Source organism: Pipistrellus kuhlii, unplaced genomic scaffold (genome assembly GCF_014108245.1).
Source record: "Pipistrellus kuhlii isolate mPipKuh1 unplaced genomic scaffold, mPipKuh1.p scaffold_m20_p_22, whole genome shotgun sequence".
Classification (NCBI taxonomy): domain Eukaryota; kingdom Metazoa; phylum Chordata; class Mammalia; order Chiroptera; family Vespertilionidae; genus Pipistrellus; species Pipistrellus kuhlii.
Window position 1 is genome coordinate 2248888 of NW_023425521.1, and position 20991 is coordinate 2269878.

General features: G+C 36.5%; 1 protein-coding gene across 11 annotated transcripts in view; it reads right to left on the reverse strand.

Moving 5' to 3' along the window:
- SPAG9 (sperm associated antigen 9) overlaps positions 1-20991 on the reverse strand; it is a 93278-nt gene that overhangs the window by 59623 nt on the left and 12664 nt on the right. For all 11 annotated transcript variants that reach the window (XM_036450767.2, XM_036450765.2, XM_045586129.1 and 8 more), the window contains exon 2: positions 12625-12745. In XM_036450767.2, the coding sequence (XP_036306660.1) occupies positions 12625-12745 (121 nt within the window). The remainder of the gene's footprint in view (positions 1-12624; positions 12746-20991) is intronic.

The following is a 20991-nucleotide window of genomic DNA, read 5'->3' on the forward strand; positions in this document are numbered from 1 at the left end:
AAATAAAAAAATAAAAAAAAATGTATTTTAAAAAAAGATACGATACTCATGTAAGTCTGTTTGAAGGCCTAATATTAATTGGACATGCTCTCTTGGTGTAAGGGTCAGCCACCTGCAAACAGGCAAGACTGGAAGCAGCAGCCTGTGAGCGCATCAGAAGGCTGTAGAATTACCTGCTATGAACCATCATAGCACATATGTTTTCATATGCCTAATGCTAACACATCAGAGACCAAACAATACATAGCGTGTGCTGTCAGTAAACTTGTGTTGGTTTGTGTAGCTTTACTTGCCACCTTTGTTTGAATATTTTGAAAATATGTCACTAATTTAGAAAAGTGTAGTTCTAACTTTTGTTTCTAATGAAACCTCTACGTTGGCTCATTAAATTCACACCTGAGAATAAACACACCATAGTTCCCATGGTGCACACTTTATTGTGCCAGGCAAGAGCTGGGAGCAATAAAAAGCAAGCCTGTAATGCAGATGTGCTGTGATAGCACAATATGTACTGAAACCATTATTTTTAGTGCAACTTCTCCGCTTTTTATTTAAAAACAGGAAATCCAACAAATTGAAATATTCAGTAACAATTTCAAAATTAAACATTTTCTACTACCTGTCAATTAAATTGATCTGAAAGCTTAATCCAAAACCTACTGGGGAAACCTATCTATTTTTAATTGAGCATATTTAAGATTTTCTTGGTATTATGCAGAAACCAACAAACAAAAAAGTAACCCTGAAGGCTGAGGCTAAAATAAAACCACAACTATCACCTAAAACCCTCAATTTCAAATTTGTGTCCTACAGTAAACCTTAATTGTTCTTGTCAGTTAACTTCGTATCAAAATAAATTTGTCATCACTAACAGCTAACATTAGTACTCATTATATTATGTACCATGCACTGTTATATGTATTTTATATAAACTAACTTATTTGAGCCTGACATTAATCTTATGATGAAAGTATTACTACATTCGTTTTAGAAATGAGGTAACTGAAGCAAATAGGAGTTAAGTAACTTGCCTAAAATTACACAGCTAATAAGTGGCAAAACTAAATTTCCTAATGGAAGAGTCTGGGTCCAGACTATGTTTTTATTTACCAGGCTATATACTGCCTCTCAAGAAATACTCTTTTTCATCTGTTTTATATACTGGAGTATACCTTAAATTTTTACTTGTGAAACAACAAACACGTGTATAGAGTACTTATGGAAAGAACCAGTTACTAGTACTTCAACTCAAACGTATCAAAATGCCAAGTAAAATATGGGCCCAACTTTATTCATCGTGGAAATGCATTTTAAAACCAAGTGCAACACTATTACATACCCATAAGAATAGTTCAAAGGAAAAACACACATCAGATAAGGGTGTGGGGCAATTGGAATGTGAATATACTGCTGGTGTGAGCAAAAAATTGATACACCCAATTTGAAAACTGGCAAGATTTCAAAAAGTTAAATATATGCAAGCCTCTGGCAAAACAAGTTCATTTGCTAAGAAATGCATACATGTGTCCACCAAAGGACATTTAAAACAATGCTCAAAGTAGTACTATTTGTAATAATCCAAACCTGTATTATTCAATAGCAGAATGGATAAATATTCAAGTACCAGAATACTACACAACAAAGATGAATAAATTATTGCTAAACACAACATCATGAACTAATCTCACAAACAGGACATTAAGGGAAAGAAACAAGCAAACAAAATGTAAATCTAAAACGAATGTGTTAGAAGTCAGGATACTGGTTACCTTTGGGGAGGAGTCAGTGACCTGAATGTACTGTGTGCACAATCCCACTCCACCCCAGTCCAAACACAGTGTGTTCCCATTCACACTTTCCTCCGGCAACTGCTATAAGTTCAACATAAGCACAGGATTTAATCAGACTACTTAGAACTATTACAAACAACGTGTACTGATTCATCATTAAAATGTATAGGGAAATGAGGAAAAATGTTACTAGATTAGAGATTTAAAATAAGAAAAAAAAGATAAGCATCCTGGGAGGATAAATTGATACTCGTTTGAGGATTGTTTGTGATATGTTAAAATAATCAATGTATATATCCTTTGACACAATACTACCATTCTTATTTATCCTACAGAAACACACCAATGCCCAAAGATAGGAAAAAGGATGTTCTTATATAATAACTCCCAAATTGGAACTAGCCCTAAATTTTGTCAATAGTTGGTTGGTGAAGTGAATTATGATAGTCATACAATGGACCACAATACATTGAGTTTGCTACTTCCAAGTTATATTACCTCAGGTATATTAACCTCTCTGGGCCTCAGTTATTTATAACTGACAAATAATGGCAGCATATCAGAGATGATGTTAGGATTAAGTGAGTTATTACTTGTGAAGAGTATAAAATAGTGCCTGAACACAGTAATGTTAAAAGGAAATGTATTATATCTATATGTACTGACATGGGATAGTGCCTAGAACTCAATGGAAGAGTGCGGAATATTGCTGTATCTGAAAATACAAAATACAAAACCATTTACAATGTGATGCCACTAACATGTCAACAAAGCCAAAACTGAACTAATTGTCTCTCCCAAACCTGTACTTTCCCATAATCTTCTTATTCAGGCAAAAATCTTCAGCTATCCTTTAGCTCATCTCTTTCTCCCACATAACATATCCAGTCTATGAGCAAATTGTCTGTTTTACCTTCAAAATAAACCTGAAGTCTAACCACTCTTTTCCACCCCCATCACATCCAACTCTTGCCTGAATTATTACACTTATATCCTGAGCAGTGTCTCTGCTATAGTCTTTGCTCCTTTATATTCTCAAAATAGTAACCGGGTAAAGTCAGATAGTGATTGCACAAAAGCTTGTCACATTAAAAAAAAACAAAAAACTATATATATAGAGAGAGAGATAGATCGATCAATTGATCGAACCTGGGACCCTTCCTGGCCTAGCCCATTCCTGGCTTATGTGTGGATGATTTTACTGGGCTAGGTACCATTCCTGGCCTAGCCCAGTAAAATCATCCACACATAATCCTTCCTCCATTTCCTTTCCCCTTTCCTCCAACGTTGCTGTAAGCTGAAAAGAACCTGTGCCTCCAAAAGAACCACTCATCTACGGGAAACATCCATTCTAAAAGTCTGAATAAAAAATGACATATAACATTTGAGTCATTATATATGTTTTTGTAGTTTGTGTCTGTTATTCTAGATGACTTTCTGACGATTATTTTTATCTCCAATCTAACACCTCCAGCAAGTACCTTGTCAAAAAACTGTCTATGTTGTAACATATCTCATGTGTTTTGTTTTGTTTTTATCTGTACTGTGGCTCTAAATACTAGTATTTAGTCTTTTAAACTGTGATTTACCCATCAAGATAAATTGTGATCTTGTATTTCTGACAATATTTGCATTACTCAGCACGACGAAGTTGTCAAAGAACTCCATTTTTTCAAGGCCTAACTCACATGAGATGCTATCCTATCTAATAAAAGTAATATGCAAATTAACCATCACTCCGCTATACCCACGCACCACACCCACTAGTCAATCAGGAGCGAGTATAAAAACTAACCCAAGCAAGATGGCTGCAGCCACAGAGCGAGCAGGAGGCTTGGGTTTCCCTGGCAATGGAGGAAGCCAAGCTTTCCGCACACCCTGGCCAGCCCAGGCCTCCACTCAAGGCTAGAAAGTTTCAATTATAGATGATAAATAAATTCCAACAAGAATGGCTACAGACACAGAGCTGGAGAGAGCAGGAGGCTTGAGTTGCCCCCCAGCGATGGAGGAAGCCAAGCTTTCTGCACACCCTGGCCTGCACTGGCCTCTACTCAAGGCTACAAAGTTTCAATTATAGAAGATAAGTAAATCCAGATACCAGGGCCTCTGCTTGGGTCTCCAGGGGGTGTGGCCAACCTGCAAACCACCACAGGCCCCTTGCCCAGGCTGCCCCATGCCCCAAGGGAACCTCCACCTGATCCGGTACACCCTTCGGGGCAATCCAGCTGGCCCACACCTGCACAAGGCCTCTATCTTATCCTAGCTAATAAAAGATTAATATGCAAATTGACCTCCACTCCAACATACAAGATGGTTTCCCCCATGTGGTCAAAGATGGCTGCCCCCATGTGGACACAAGATGGCCGCCACAAGATGGCCAACAGGGGAGAGCAGTTGGGAGGGACCAGGCCTGCAAGGGAGGGCAGTTGGGAGGGACCAGGCCTGCATGGGAGCACAGTTGGGAGCAATTAAGGCTGCAGGGGAGGGCAGTTAGGGGTGATGAGGCTGGCAGAAGAGGGAAGTTGGGGGCAACTGGGCCTGCAGGGAAGGGCAGTTGGAGGGGGATCCAGGCCTGCAGGGGAGAACAGTTGGGGGGGACCAGGCCTGCAGGGAAGGGCAGTTAGGGACAAACAGGCTGGCAGGGGAGCAGTTAGGCATCAATCTGGCTGGCAGGTGAGTGGCTAGGGGGTGATCAGGCTGGCAGGCAGAAGTGGTTAGGGGCATGCCAAAACCGGTTTGGCTCAGTAGATAGAGCATCGGTCTGCAGACTGAAGGGTCCCAGGTTCGATTCCTGCCGGGGGTATGTACATTGGTTGTGGGCACATCCCAAGAAGGGGGGTGTGCAGGAGGCAGCTGGTCAATGTTTCTCTCTCATCGATGTTTCTAGCTCTCTATCCCTCTCTCCCTTCCTCTCTGTAAAAAATCAATAAAATATATATTTTTAAAAAAAGAAGTGGTTAGGGGCAATCAGGAAGGAAGGCAGGCGAGCAGTTGGGAGCCAGCAATCCTAGATTGTGAGAGGGATATCCAACTGCCCATGTAGGCCCAATCCCAGTAGAACTGGATTGGAGAGTGTACAGACTGGGTTGAGGGAATTTCGTGCACTGGGCCTCTAGTAGTGTTATAACGCTATGAGAAGTACTTTTAAATGCTGGGAAGAGCGGTCTCTTTAAAGTCCTGCATGCCACTAAGTAAATGGAAATGCGAAGGAAAGAAGAAAAGAGGAAAAAACATCCCATCTGAGCAAGAATGGTACACATCCCTAAAAACCTCAAGTACTATAAAATTCACCTATACCTCTGTTGCATTACATGTGAAGTGCAGTAAAAGACAAGTTTCTTGTTTAATAGTTCCCATGTGAACCCAAACTTCAAAATGATCTCAGGACAAAGCCAAAAAAAAAAACTTTATCATTTTACTCATCAAAATAGCTACAACATGAGATTAACTAGAAATAAACAAAATTCTCTTCAACCTTCCTATCCCAAAACAACAGATAACTAATCGGCCATATTTTTAAACTGCAAATATTCTGTGGAGAAAATTTTTTAAAAATCAAGGAATCTTAAAAAGGGGGGAGGGACTAAGAAAAAAATAAGAATCAAAAGACTAATAAAAATGTCCCCCTATAATAGCTAATGAAGATACTTCAGCCTCCTTTTAAATGCTCTTTCTCTCTCTTTCCAAAGAGCAAGAGGATATGATTAAGGCAGGAAGAGCTGCCTGCTCTACCTGCTCAAAATCAAAGCTTACCTCCTTAGAATGATGGCCTTTGCCAAGTTTGGAACACCTTCCATCTCTGATGTCTTCTGCCCCATCAGACTGCTGATAGGCCTACGGGGGGAAGAAAGAGAAACAGACCTGCTAGATCGCCATATCCAACTCATTATTTGCCTTCTCAAAAGGAATCTTCAGTTCTTACTAGTCATGGAAGGCAGACAATCCAACTGTTACTTGGCCTCAGGAGACTGACATTGGTCTTTCCTTGAAGCTTTTCCTTGAATAATTTAGCATCAAAAGTCTCAACAGGTAAGCAAGAATCAAGTGCTGACTTACAAGCAAACATCTCAGACAACCACATCAAAACAGTCATAAAACCCTCTCTTCTGCCAACTAAGTTCTTCCGCTATCTCTAAACTTCAAGAGATTTTCACAGATATTATGTTATTAACCAATGGCACAATGTGAAATTCTATGGTATCCTCATGAATCAAAACAGAGTAGAATATCTTCACAGAATCCCAGTGGTAGGGGTTTCTAGCAATCTGATCTAGTCACTGTCTTGAAGATGCTACCTTGCCATACATGACAAAAAGGTGATTTCTCTCCTCCCAAGCCTCTGTGTAAGGGGAGCACACAGATTCCTCTGTATCACTTCCATGGTCAAGAAATACTTCCTCATGATCAACCAAACCAACCATTTTCTCTAAATTAATCTGCCAAGATTACAGAAAAACAACTTGGTATCTTCCTTTAGGTATTTGAGGGGGTAGTCAAATCATACTTATTTTATTCTCTAAGTTAAATCAGCATAAATTCTTTAACCTTTACTTATAAAATCACTTTTTATGAAATCTTTTGTTCTAGATAGTATAAATTACAACCTTAAGGTTCTCCATAGATAACACAAGACTACAGAAAAGAGTCTAAATACAGATAATAAAACATAAAGCACATCTGAAGACCACATGGAATATTACCTAATGAAATAGTAATAAAATATTAGGGTTTGTATAAATTATCTTATGCCTAATTTTCTTTTTCTCTCATATATAGGCTCTGGAAAAAGAAAAAAAAAGAAACAACACTTAAATGAAGTGTTTTAAATATACAGATATTCTTTATAGTATATTGCAAAGAACTAGATTAAAGTTAAATGGACTAAAGTAATTTTCTATATAATGAATTTTATTTTTATCATTTTTTAAATCAGAAGATATAAATCTAGAACTCCTAAAGCTGCCTTTCAATGAGAATATAATCAGTTATCTACATTAATCATCCAAAAATAATATAGATTGCCTATGAGCAATATAAAATTTTAAATTCTCAAATTCTAAGAATATTAACATGAATTGTCAACTGCAAAGAATAGTAAAAAGGCTGATAAAGCCTTTTACTGGTCTGGAGGTTTCGGGTTTTGTTTTTGTTTTTGTTTTTGTTTTTTAGTGATTTGAAAATTAGTGACAAATATTTAAGCCCTTTCAACTATTAACTTTGATATAAAGTATACCTAAAGATGGATTTTCTTCTGTGTTGTGAAAGATCTCAGTGTATCAGTCAGATAGAACTTTGCTTGTAAATAATCCCCAAATGTACCGTCTATTTTAAGCCATTTACTCCTTTAAAATAAAAAATATGTTGATTATATGACTTCCCTATATTTTCCATCTAGTAGTGTTTAAGTTCTTATAACCAAGAAATAGTAAGTGTCTCTCTTACAATAATAAGTGTTTCAAGCTAAAGGCTTGAAGTTATCTTATTAGACTGAGATCTAACACCAAATTTAAAAAGCAAATTGATGTTGCATGGGAAATGTAAAGGGTAGAAAGATCAAAATACAAGGCTCTGCCCCAAATGTCTTCAGCTGTCAAAAACATTCTTCCATTTAATTTTTTTAAGTGGAATTTTTTATTCAAAGGAAGGACAGAATTAGAGAAGAATTTATAAATAGTCCAAAATCACTGCCATCTAAATGTTATCATCTTCTCCCACAATTCAAGGGGAAAGACATCTAGTAGAAACTTAAGAAGCTTGAGGGAAAAATATTTTTACCCAAAGAATCAATAAGTGGTTTTATATCAGCTCTGGGTGCTAATGTTATAAATAATGATTCAAATTCATGTTACAATAAAGAAATAAGATATGCTACTAAATCTTACTTCTCCACTTCTGTTCATGTTAAAAAATGATCATACACTACTAACTACAGTACTAAGAATCACTAAACTATTCCATAATTCCTTGACCTACTTCCTTAAATGTATTCTACGAAAATTTTATTAGAGAGGGAAATTTATGTGTAAAAAATATGATTCATTACACTGGAAAAATGTCCAACCACCAACGGAAGTTTTTTGTATGTTTGTAATTTACCAATATTTATTTTTACTCTGACTCCACAAAGAATTTGAGATAGCTTACAAGAACATATATGAATTCATATATGAATTCATATAATGTGGATCAAGGAAAAAACAATTAAATACACTAATTGGATAAGATCCAAACAAGGCATTATGGTTGCACTTCTAAGTTTGTTCTGAGTTGAGTAGCCAAGAACAGAATAAAACAAAGTGGCCATTAAATAATTCTCATTAGAGGAAAGACATAGCCCCTCGGGAAAACAGAATTGTTAATAGATGGCACAGCTTCTGAATGATAGGTATAATCAGACATTTTAAAAGATTAATTATTGACTACATAGTCAATACTGTAATAACTATAAATGGTGTCAGATGGGTACAAGATTTATTGGTGCGATCACTTAAGTTATATAAATGTCTACTATGTTAAACACCTTTAACTAATATAATATTGTAAGTCAACTGTAATTGAAAAATAAATTTAAAAAATAATAGTAATAAAGATTATACAACAAAGAAAATAGGATAATGTTAAGGAAAAGATACAAAATTATATGTACACTCACTCCAACTGCATGGTGATATTGGTACATTTGGAAAAAAAGACTAGAAGGTCATAAACATCACCCCAGAACCCCCACCAAAAACATACACACAAACTATACTTCTTTGACTGCAATGATCATATCCTGTTTCTTCTATACCACAACCATACCTAGGCTGTCAGGCACACAGTAATAGTTTAATATTTTTAACTGTATCAAAATGTCTATATTTATATATTTACTTGATTCATTTAAAAAAGTTGGCTTATAAGATAGAAATACTCAATATACAACAACAGAACTAATGAACATAAAGTAGTTTCTGATAAAGAACTTATTATTGCCACACTATGAATGGCAAGGCTGAATGTAGACTCCTTACAGAGTTGAAAAGTACCAACAGGTCTTTCTCAATCCACAACTTCCTTCTTCTATTCCATATATAGTTCAGATTCTTCCTCTAGGCTCACAAGATATTAACTACCAAGAAATGTTATTGCTACTTCCAGATAAGAAATAATACAAGCCTTTTTTTTTTTTTTTTGCAAAAAACAAAAGTATTTCTTACGTAGTTCAAATTTTGAAAAGACAGAAACCAGAAATCTCCAAAATCAAATGTGACCACAAAAACATCAACTTCTCAACACTGTGAAATCATGACAACCGGATATGACAGATTCCATATTATCAAATGCTATAAAGTGTGTCCTTTAATTCAGTTCCTATTTCTTGACATTCCCTTGCTTCTCAAATAGCACGTAACTACAACCAAAATTTCCCCTTTTAACATAGAAGTGGTCTTCAAAGCAGAAGTTGGACTTTTATTGTGGCTATTTTCTAAAAGGGATATGTGCCCTACACACATAAGCCAGACTTGATAGTTTTTAAAATTCAAGACTCTTAAATGTTTCTATTATATAAATACTAGAGGCCTGTACATGGATTCATGCACCATTGGGGTCTCTCGGCCTAGCCTGCAGGAATCAGCCAAAACTGGCTCTCTGACATCCCCCGAGGGGTCCCGGATTGCAAGAAGGTGGACCCCAGAAGCAAGCTAACTACTGGCTGGAGCATCTGTTCCCTGGTGGTCAATGCGCGTCATAAGCAGCTAGTCGAATGGTCTAATGGTTGGACATTTAACATGGAAAATTGGTAAGATACCATTATATGGTACTAAAAATAAGGCACTAATCAGAAAATCTACCCCTCCTTTACTACAGTTATCATCATCAGTTATTTCTGTGCCCTTAAGTGCTTATTTATTTTTATTTATTTCTTTTTTAAAGAATAATTTTAATTGATTTTTAACTGATAGGGAGGAGGGGGAGGAGGGAGATACCATGTTGTGAAAGTACACTATGGATCAGCTGCCTCGTGCCCGCCCCTACAGAGGATCGAGCCCAAAACCTGGACACATGCCCTTGACCAGAATTGAACTGACAACCTTAGAGTGCATTGGACAAAGCCTAAGCAACTGAGCCACACAGGCCAGGGCTTATTTAATTAGGGAGGGAATCAACCAAGACCTTGTGAGGGGGGAGGGGTGTTGGCGGGCAGGCTGGAGGAGGTCAATGGGAGGGAAATGGGCTGATGTATAATTCAACAATAAAGAATTTAAAAAATATATGAAAAATAAAAAATAAAACCACGTTAGGCACACTAAAAAAATACATTTAGCCCTTGCCAGTTTGGCTCAGTGGGTAGTGTTGGCCTCCAGACCAAAAAGTCTTGGGTTCGATTCCGGTCAAGGGTACATACCTTGGTTGCAGGCTCACCAGGCCCTACCGGGTCAGGATGTGTGCAGACTCCAAGGTATCAATGGAGAAGGGAATAAATCCCAAAGCAGTCATACAAGAAGGCTCCTCATAGCTTCAGCTCATGAACCAAAACATTTAGTGTTGTCAGTTTTGGACAGCTGAAGGGTCTGTTTATATTAACCACAGTTGTTAAGTTCTTTAACTGTTATTTAGACACCAAGATTTACTTCAAAATGAGATATCAGATTCCCAGAGGGATATATTAATAACAAAAATGTTTTCAGAAAAATTTTAGTTCGAGACCATATCCAATACTTGATGAAGAATTTCCTCACCCCTTCCCTAGAAAACTATCAATTAATTTAAAAAGATATTTTTTTAAATTATTTTGAATTAAAATAGGAAACAAATCTTTATCTTAGAGAGAAATGAGAGATTGGATACCATAGAATATGTCAGTTCAAAAAAAGGTAGCTGGATTCACTGCAATGGGTAACCAATCTTAATTGAGACTACTACATTTTATTTACATTGACTAAAAAGGAACAGAAAGTAGGTTTTTAAATGTTTAGTAATAAAAAAGATAAAAGTATATGTGAAAAAAATTACTAGCCATTACATTTGGTTACTTTTGTGAAAAAAGCAGCAGTTCCTTTGAACAGAAGAGAGAGATTTTAACATACTTTCACCAAAATCAGAATTTCAAATGCAAAATAATTCTTCCTTTAGAACTCCCTAATCATAGAATCTGATTAATTAAAGTATAAAAGAATTCTAGATAAGGGGTGCCTTCCTTTCTAATTAAACATTTCCCTATCCAAAACTTGGTAAACTTCAGAAACCAAGAGGAAAATGTAATGGGTCAAATGAGAGGTTGGTTCTGTTGACTGAGCCAGTAGTGTTTGGTTCTAAAATACTACGTAATTCCTGCTATGAAAACACAATCAAGGTAGGATTAAAGTATCTCCAATATCTCCAATAGCTGATTATTTTTCTTCTTTGAATTGAAAACGCTCAATTCTTAAAATATCCCAAAAGCTTATAATTGCCACTAGATGAGTGGTACTCACAGTAAAGTGATTCCAGGAGTGTGTTAGTTAGTGTGTGCATTGTGCAGTCCATCATACAGCTCTCTACCACCTCAAATTTCTATAGTAAAATTATAGAAGTCATTCGATGTATTCAGTGTTAACAAAGGAAGGGTACAGCAGTTTAGGTATCTATAAGCCTAAAAATACAAAGACATGACACATGGCTTATTCTCTGTCACTCTAGTTGGCTTCTGTTACCAAATATCCTTTGGCTCTCTTCTATGACATCTGCTTGACAGCCATGTGAGTTCTCCTTCAATTCTAAATGCCTGAACGCCAGATTCCCAGCGATTCTTGGATTTCCTATTGGGCTCTTCCAGAATCCTAGAGGGAGCCGTCAGTTATCACACCGTTATCCAAGCCTGCTAGCGACAATTACCATCCTGAATGCCAGTCCCCTAACAGCAGGTGTCACTATGCATCTTTAATGGTGAAGTGGGAAGGGTAACTGCTGGCCATCTCTTGTTGAGAAGGAAAACTGGAGAGCACTCTGCCTGCCTGAATCAACCTGAAAACAGGCCATGAAGCCTCTCTCCATTTCTTTCTAATTTTGTTTCAATTAGGACCACTTTGATTAACCAAAAAGGGAAAATCATCCTTGGGATTTGAAACAGTAATTATTTTAAAATCAAGAATAATATATAGCCCTAACTATAATAGTTTGGCTCAGTGGATAGAGAATCGAACTGCGAACTGAACCAGGGTTCGATTCTGGTCAAGGGCATCTGCCCAGGCTGTAGTCTGGATTCCCAGTAGCAGGTATGCATGAGGCAGCATGAATCATTGATGTTTCTATCTCTCTTTCCCTCTACTTTTCTCTCTGAAAGTCAATAAAAATATATTTTTAAAAATAATAAAATATAAAATTACATTAAAAATAAAGTGATTGTGAGAAATGACAATCTGTTCCTCTAAATGCCCTCAATTTTCCACTACAAAGGAACAAAAAAAACACAAAAGAATTCAGTAATTTTTTATACATATTTCAAAGCTAGAATTTGTCTTACATTTTTAAATTCCAAAACAACACAGAAAACAATGAAACTCTGTGTAGCTGATCATTAGGAGATCCGCACGCACACGCCACAGAATTAGTGGGTCTAGCATAATATTAACTACGACAAAGGCTGAGAGCTAGATTGAAGAAAGAGTAATACAGGTATTTTTATTTTAGTCATTTCTGCAGATATGGGTGCCACATGAAAATGTGAACAAAAGAAACTAAAATCTAGTCCCAGCTCTCACTCTTGAGTCTGGGATAACAATCTCAAGCATGTATTTGGAACCTTAATCAAATGTCAGGATGAGTCATTCTCTATTACAACCCACTTATGAAGAGAGGTATTTTTACTTACTCTGGTCAGCATAGTTTTTTGCTTTGAGTTCAAGTTGTCTTGTTTGAGATTCTAAAGATTCCACTCGGGTCTGTAAATCCTTTTTTTCCTGTTCTTGAGAGTCTTCAAATTCTATGAATTTCTAATAAAAGAAATATTTTCATTAGAGAAATGAAAATTTTTTAACATTATCAACTCCTGTGTTTCTTGATATCAAGTAGCACAGTTAGGCATTAACTACTCAAAAAGATACCAGAATCATGAACTTAGGTTGATTTTTTTTTTTTTTAGATTCTCTATTTAAAAAAAAAAGTTTTAAAACCTCCAAATATAGAAAAGCTAACAAAATAATCTGAGTGTTTTCACATCAGATAATAGACATTCAAGAGAAAATTCATAAATCTTACCCCCCACATATATAAATGGCTTTACTAGTATATTTGCATATTCATCTGAATTCAAGATAAAATTTTTACATAATTTTGCACGTAAGGTGTACAACAAGTAGAGAACCAAAGGATGATGAAATAGCAATAAATACTTGTTAAATGCTAATTTGATTAATGGACAGTCTTCTAGATTCTTGAACCATAGAATTTATATTTTTTGAATAGAGAAAGAGGAAGAGGCAGTTTGTTTCTTGTTTTTATGCTAGGTGTTTTTGTTTTGTTTTAATATATTTTTATTGATTTCAGAGAGGAAGGGAGAGGGAGACAGAAACATCAATGATAAGTGAGGATTGCTGACTGGCTGCCTCCTGCATGCCCCCCACGGGGCATGTGCCCTGACCGGAATCAAAGTGTGAACGCTCAACCACTGGGCCATGCCAGCTGGGTAAGAGAGAGTTTTTTATTGACTTTAGAGAAAGATGAAGGAAGAGGGAGTGGCAGAGAGTAACACTGATTGGCTGTCTCCTACATGCCCCATACTGTGGATGGAGCTGGCAACTCTGGCAGGGAATTGACCTGGAGACCTCTTGGAGCATGGGACAATGTTCAAACAACTGAGCCACACTGGCCAGGGCTGAACCATGGAATTTAAATTTCTAAGAAAAAGAGCATGTTCTAGAAATATCTCTACCAAATTTAATTTACTAAAACTGTTCACACCAAGGAGATTATCATTGAATATAAGAATCAAATCTCAATCCTCATCTTAAAAACAGCATCATTTGACAGCTCATCACTGATTACTCTTTAAAATACTTTTTTTAAATTTTACTTCCAGGACTTTCCTTTCTTCTCTTCTACTTTACTGGCTGTCATTCTTGATTTTCTTTGTTGGTTCTTCCTCTTCTCCTCAACTTCTTAACATTGGCAAGCTCAGTCTTGACCAACTTTTTCTACGTGCTGTTTACTCTTTGTAGTCAGCTTGACTTTTCTCTTTCTCTAACACCTTATATCCATTCCATCAGCAAATCTACCTTTAGATCCAACCAGTTTCTCTCTCTCACTCCCTCTCCTTTCCTTTCTCTTTAAAGTACACCAGATGGCCCAGCTGTTGTTGCTCAGAGGCTAAGATGATTTTAGCCTATGAACCAGGAGGTCATGGTCCCATTCCCAGCATGCTCAGGTTGCAGATGTGATTCCCAGCAGGGAGCACACAGGAAGCAGCCAATCAATGATTCTCTCTCATCATTAATGATTCATTCTCTCTCTCTTTCTCACCCTTCTTCCCTCCTTTCCTCCCTCCTCCCTCTTTGAAATCAATAAAAGAAAAAAGGTTATATGAACAGAAAAGCAGCTACTAATAAAGTATGGATAAGTTATTTCAACATTTTTACCTGGGAATATAAGCAAAGATAAAGTATTAATAAGAAAATGTAACTATTTCTGGCATGCTTTGAATGAATGCTCCCTTAACTAACTAAACTGCTTCATCTTGGTAACTATAAATTCTTATTTTATGTTTCTTTTGTGCTATTAATAAAATGTTGTTTGAAAGAACATAGAGATATTTACAACACTTAAAATGCTATGCTATTAAACTCCTGATTAAAAAAAAAAAACTTTACCACTAATAGGGTTAGAAAGTGGGGGTGGGAGAAATGGGTAAATGTGGTCAAAGGGTACAAATTTCCAATTAGAATATGAGTAGGTCTGGGGATATAGTGTATAGCAGCACCAAGACTATAATTAACAATCCTATTGTATATAATAAAAGCCTAATATGCAAATTAACCAAACAGTGGAATGACTGGTTGCTATCATGTGCACTGACCACCAGGAGGCATACGCTCAATGCAAGATCTGCCCCCAGCCCGCAGGCCCAAGGCCAGCCAAAGCAGGTACCAGCAGGGCCTCCCTCCACCCCCACCCAATTATCCCACTGGTCACTCTGCAGAAGGAGGCAACTGGCGGTGCGGGTAAGAGCGGGTCTCCCCCCGATCGCCCAGCTGACCACCCCACAGATCGACCCTGATCACCAGCCAGGCCTAGCTGTGCATGAATTTCATATGTTAAAGTTGCTAAGAAAGTAGACATAAAAGATATCACCACACAAAAAAGTCTGTAACTATGGGAAGTGATGAATGTGTTAACTAACCTTATTGTGGTAATCATTTTACTATATATGTAATCAAATTATTACATTGTACACTGTATACCCTAAATTTATACAATGTTATATGTCAATTATTTCTCAAAAAAGCTGGGGGGGGGGGGACAATTTTACCACTCTTCTGCCTAGTCAGACTTTTCTGACAGAGAGAAGAAACATCATTTGGACACAGCTTTGTATCTGCTTTGTTTCTTGGCGACCCAGTTTGGCTACAGAAGGTCATGAATAATCCATAACTGTGAAACAGTCACTACTATACGTTTACTCTACAAGAATTACTTAAACCTATCTAGATGATTCAAGCTTCAAAAATTTTTGCATTTTATTACAACTATATAATATAGATATGCCTCATATCTATATTGACTACCTTAAGTAAATATGGCAAAAGGAAGAGAGATTTTTTTTTTCTTCAAAATTGTGAGACAATTCTTGGACAGGCAGAGCTATTTATCACCAAATGGAAATCTTTGCTTCTGCGGTTTCCCTTCACAGGAAAGAACTATCAATAACGAAAATATTCCATGGCAAATGCATAATACCAGGACTTTCCTTTCAGCAAATTAAAACAAACTTAGAGACTATCAAACAAATTGCTACTTCTCATAAGGATATGTTTTTTCCTTTCTTATTCTAAATAGTGGATTTTCAGTTTTTTGGCATCATAACCTCCTTTGAGAATCATTCTTTTCCCAGGCATGTAAATATATAAAACCCAAATGGAAAACAAAGCATTTCATTTCAATGCATCTTCAAGTTCTACAAGAAATAAAGAATGATTCCCCACATTTATAAAAACTGTAAATTTTGGTTTTTTCCAATATATTCTTAAAATTCTCCCTGCTCTTAAAAAAAATCGCAATTTTAAATGTACACTACATCTTGGTTTAAAATGTACAGCTGAGAGCTAATCACTATTACACAACAAAATCGCGGGCCGAATGGTTTACTGAACAGTCATAAACTGTCATTGTGATGGAAACGCAGCGGAGTGCAGTGATGACAGCGCGGTGCGGGCCACATTGCAAGGCCTGGCGGGACGGATTTGGCCCGAGGGCCTTGTGTTTGACACATGTGCCTTATAGCCTTCAAAGAATAATCACGAAAAAGTAATGAATATCTGACATTTTCTAAATTGTTATTCAAGAAAAATACCCACTAAAAAGACTACTTTGGGGGCATTGTTTTGAGAAATATCCCTGATAATATAATCACCTTGGGAAGAAGTTGCTATAGGATGGACCAGCTCAGGAAACAGAAAACTGATAAGTACAAAAAACTTCAGAAAATGGCCTAGCTCTATCTGGTACTTAACAATAATGTGAAAGTAAAAAATGTGATATAAGGATTTAGGAAAAAAATAAAAATAAAAATAGAAAAGGTGCCATGAAATTCAATCAGACACCAAAATAAGGTTCTCGGCAGGAAAAAGGTTTGGATCCATGGCCCTAACAGGAGAGTCCCTTTTCCTGGGTGGGGGACAGACTATAGGGAGGTAATAAGAACTGTGTTTTGTTTTCTTTCTTTTTAAAAAATGATCTATTATTTTATTATTGTTCTGAGTCCTGTGCTGTTTCCAATAGTTTGGAATATTTATATTATTATTTTGAGGAGATTTATAGCAGAAGTATCTGTTCATAGGAAATGTAATTAGGCCTGTAGGGTAAATAAATTCATAGTACTATGCTGGTCTTTGTCAGATGATCTTTTATGATACATATGAACCTTGCTTAAGTAAAAATGCAGGTTTACACATAAGACAGATTAATAGGTTATTTATTTTCTAAATATAATTATTTTTAAAGGAAATGTTCCTATAAGGTCGATTTGAATGAAAAATTCCTGTGGTGCCTTTAAAGTATGATTAGTATACAAAAATAAGTTTATATGAAACTTTTCAGAGATATATTTATTATACAAATGAAAAAGTTCATTTGCCTCGCTCTTTTTTGTTGTTGGAATGATTTAAAAAATTATTTTTTGTTGTTGAATGTTTTAAATTATTATTGATGTTTTTTAGAGAGTGGAAGGGAAAGAGAAACATAATCATTGATCAGCTGCCTCTCGCACGCACCCTGACAAAGGCTTGAACCCCAAACTTAGGTAGGGCCCTGACCAGAAGTCAAACCCACCACCTTTTGGTGAACAGGGCACTCCAACCAACCGAGCCATACCAGTCAGGGCTGCTTCTTTTTTCTATGCCTAACTCTCTCATAACTCCAGATAAAATAATTAGACAATAGGTGTCAACAGTTACACTAAAAATTTCTCCAATAAGGCTTTCCACTTCTATTGCAGGTGGGTTAGTAGGACATGTGAGTACTGCTGAACCTCATTACTAGCTTTGTAGACTACAGATATGAGTGGCTCTTGTTTTAAAGTCTTCTTAATTTACCTCAAAGAAACACATCTGCTTCTGCTCCTATAATTTCACCTTAACATACAAACTAACATAACATAAAAATAGGAACATATCCCATTCTGTCACTTTCTAGTCAAAGAAAAAATTATTGTCACACTTAAATAAAGCCACATACCTATTTACAATGACTGTTCTCCAGATGTCAGCGGAAGTACAGAATAGGCAGTTAGGCAATGTAAAAACATTTATTACAAACTACTAAGGAATATCATTCATAGATTTACTGTTAAGTTAAATAACATATTAAATATAAAACTGAGACTCTTTATCCACCATCTACCTAATCCAAGCACTTATTTCATGATAGACATTAAAAAAACACAGTAAACAGTCAACAATATACCAAGCTAAAAGTACTATAATGGAAGTATAAGAGGCAATAGAAATAGAATAAGTGACTAAATCTACTTTTCAGAACAGAAGCCAGGCCCTAACCAGTCTGGTTCAGTGGATAGCGTGTTGGCCTGCAGACTGAAAGATCCCGGGTTTGATTCCCATCAAGGGCACATGCCTCAGTTGCAGGCTCCTCCCTGGCCTAGGCCCAAGTCAGAGTGAGTACAATATTTCTGTCTTTCTCTCTTGTAAAACTCAATGGAAAAATATCCTCAAATGAGGATTTTTTTTTTTAAAAAAAGAAGAAGCCATTTCAGGAAGAAGTAACAGTATACGCAAAGGGACAGGCATAAAAGTCATGGCATGCAGGGGTACATATAATTCAAGATTAAAATTTTCATAGTTGATGCAAAGGGTAAATTATTAGCTCAAGAATAAGTTGGGAATCTCTCCTCTGATTCACAAAGGGAGTTAAGTGGGGAAATAAGATTCCATTCATCCATTCTTTCTGCACACAACTTAAGTCCCTACTGTTCTAAGTACCCTAAGGTGGTGGGAACGTAGTAAGCTATAAAAGATAGCTTTGGTCCTATGCTTCATTGCTTGAAATTTAGCAGAAGAAAACAGACATTAAATACGGGTGATAGATAAAAGATGGATTGCAAAGATCTCAATCAAGTTACCTAATTTGAGATGAATACTAATACAGGATGGCTAGTATTTCTATTATTACCTAAATGACTCCAACCTGGGACAGCAGCACAACCTTGGTTTATAACTCAGTCTCAGGCTTGTATATGACACGATTCTTGCAAGGCATTATGAAATAAAGACTTAGCATTTTAAACTCTGAATACAAAATATGATTTTTAAAAACCATGTTGTTGCCTAGCTGGTTTGGCTCAGTGGATAGCGTCAGCCAGCAGACTAAAGGGTCCCAGGTTTGATTCCCATCAAGCGCACATGCCTAGATTGCAGGCTCAATCCGCAATAGGGAGCATGCAGTAAGCAGCTGATCAATGATTCTCATGATTGATGTTTCCATCTCTCTTTCCCTCTACCTTCCTCTCTGAAATCAGTAAAAATATTTTAATAGGTTCATTTTATAATATATTTTAAAGGTACTTATAAAAGAGTTTTCAATACAAATGAGGTTTCCTTTGGTTACTATAATTTGCATATAACAGTATTTTTGGGCAAAGGCAATAGGATTTTGGAGGCTTTGCCCTAGCCAGAGACATTTTGAAGAAGAAAAAAAAGTAAATGAATACCTATAAGCAGCCTATTCATAATTGATTTAATGTGTTTTAACTTCTTGCTAGTAGCTTAACTTTATTAAGTTGGACACCCTCTATTACACTTGGCAAATGATGAGATTAGTGTACTATAAAAATCGAGGCTGGAAAGGGACAGTTTTTCAAACTTTAAAGCCATCCTTCCTCTGGAAATTTCTGGTTCCTGCCCCCAGCATGGGAGTTTGTCAGATCCCTCTGGTATGTGGGTGTAAGGTGCACATCTCCTCCAGCCTCCAGCCCTCTGTCTCTCTCTCACATGGCACACTTTTTAAAAAAGTATTGGGCTGGGAGTGAGCCCATCAATGGACTTATTAGCATGTATGATAAACAGATCTTAACTCGATACCCCTTTTTCCTCTCAATAACTAATCAGCCAGCAACAACAGTGACGTAACTTCAGAGAGAACTCTCCTGGGAGCAACCAGACACTACTTAAAGAAGAAGAAAAAAAAAGCAGTAGACAATACAGACTTATGTCAGGATCTAAAAAGAATAAGCTTTGTGATGAAGCAAAATGGTTTCAAGTCCAGATGGCTTATAGGGCCTGCTTTGCCCCACTGTTCTGGAGAAAAACAAACAAATACTTTGAAAAGGCAAGTTCCCAAAGTTTAACAAAAAGATCCCTAGAGGTTGTTGCTTATTGGAGTAAAGATGCAAGAGACAAAAAAAGAAGAAAAGCCCTTTAAAGTAGAAACTTTGACTATAATAGCTGTCTAAAAACTAATACCACCAAATAAAAGGCTGATTTATTGCTATGTATCCACCAAGACAGAATCCTCCTCTCATTTCCTCTGCAGAGTTGGGGAAGAAAAATATTTAATAATTATTGTTCAATTTAGTTAAGTTCAGTTCAATTTAATTGCTTATCAGTGTAGCATCTTTTAAGAAACTAAAGGACAGACCATATTAATCATGCCCAAGGGATGTAGTTTCCCCGCTACTCCAAATCCAAAATGTGGAAAATTTCCTAATACAAATGATTGTTTCTTCAAAACTAAAGAGCAAGGGAGGGGAAAAAGGAGAACTGCTACAGATTAAGAGACACATTTGACCATGTTTAAATCCTGATTAAAACAACAAACTATAAAACTATATTTATAAGGCTTAGTCAGAGCATTGTCCTGCTATGCCAAGATTGTGGGTTTGATTCCCGGTCAGGGCACATATAAGAATCAAACAATGAGTGCATAAACAACAAATCAATACTCTTTCTCTCTCTCTCTCTCTCTCTCTCTCTCTCTCTCTCTCTCTCTCTCTCTCTCTCTCTCTCTCTCTCTCTCATATCTCCCATTTTCTTCCTAAAATAAATAAATAAAAATTTAAAACAAGCTATATTTATGAGACAATTGGGGAAATGCAAATACTGATTACATGTTATTAAGGAATAATCATTTATAACTTTTAGGTGTGATTTTTTTAACTATCTTTTGGATATTCACTGGTAGTCTATGATCTACTTTAAAATTATGGTGTAAATGCTGAAAGTAGCAGAGACAGATAAAATAATATTGGCTTGATGGTGTTAACTGTTGAAGTTGAGTGATGGATACATGGGAATTCATTATACTATTCTCTCTACTTTAATACTTGGATATTTCCATCATAAAAAGATAATGTATGAGTTGGAATAGACTTATTAGTGGCATCTACAGTATATGTATAAAAGGCTAATATGCTAAGTGTCTTGACTGTCTGACTGGTCGCTATGATGTGCATTGATCACCAACGGGCAGACGCGGTTCTCGGGCGATGCACCTAGAAACCAGAGACGAGGGAGCC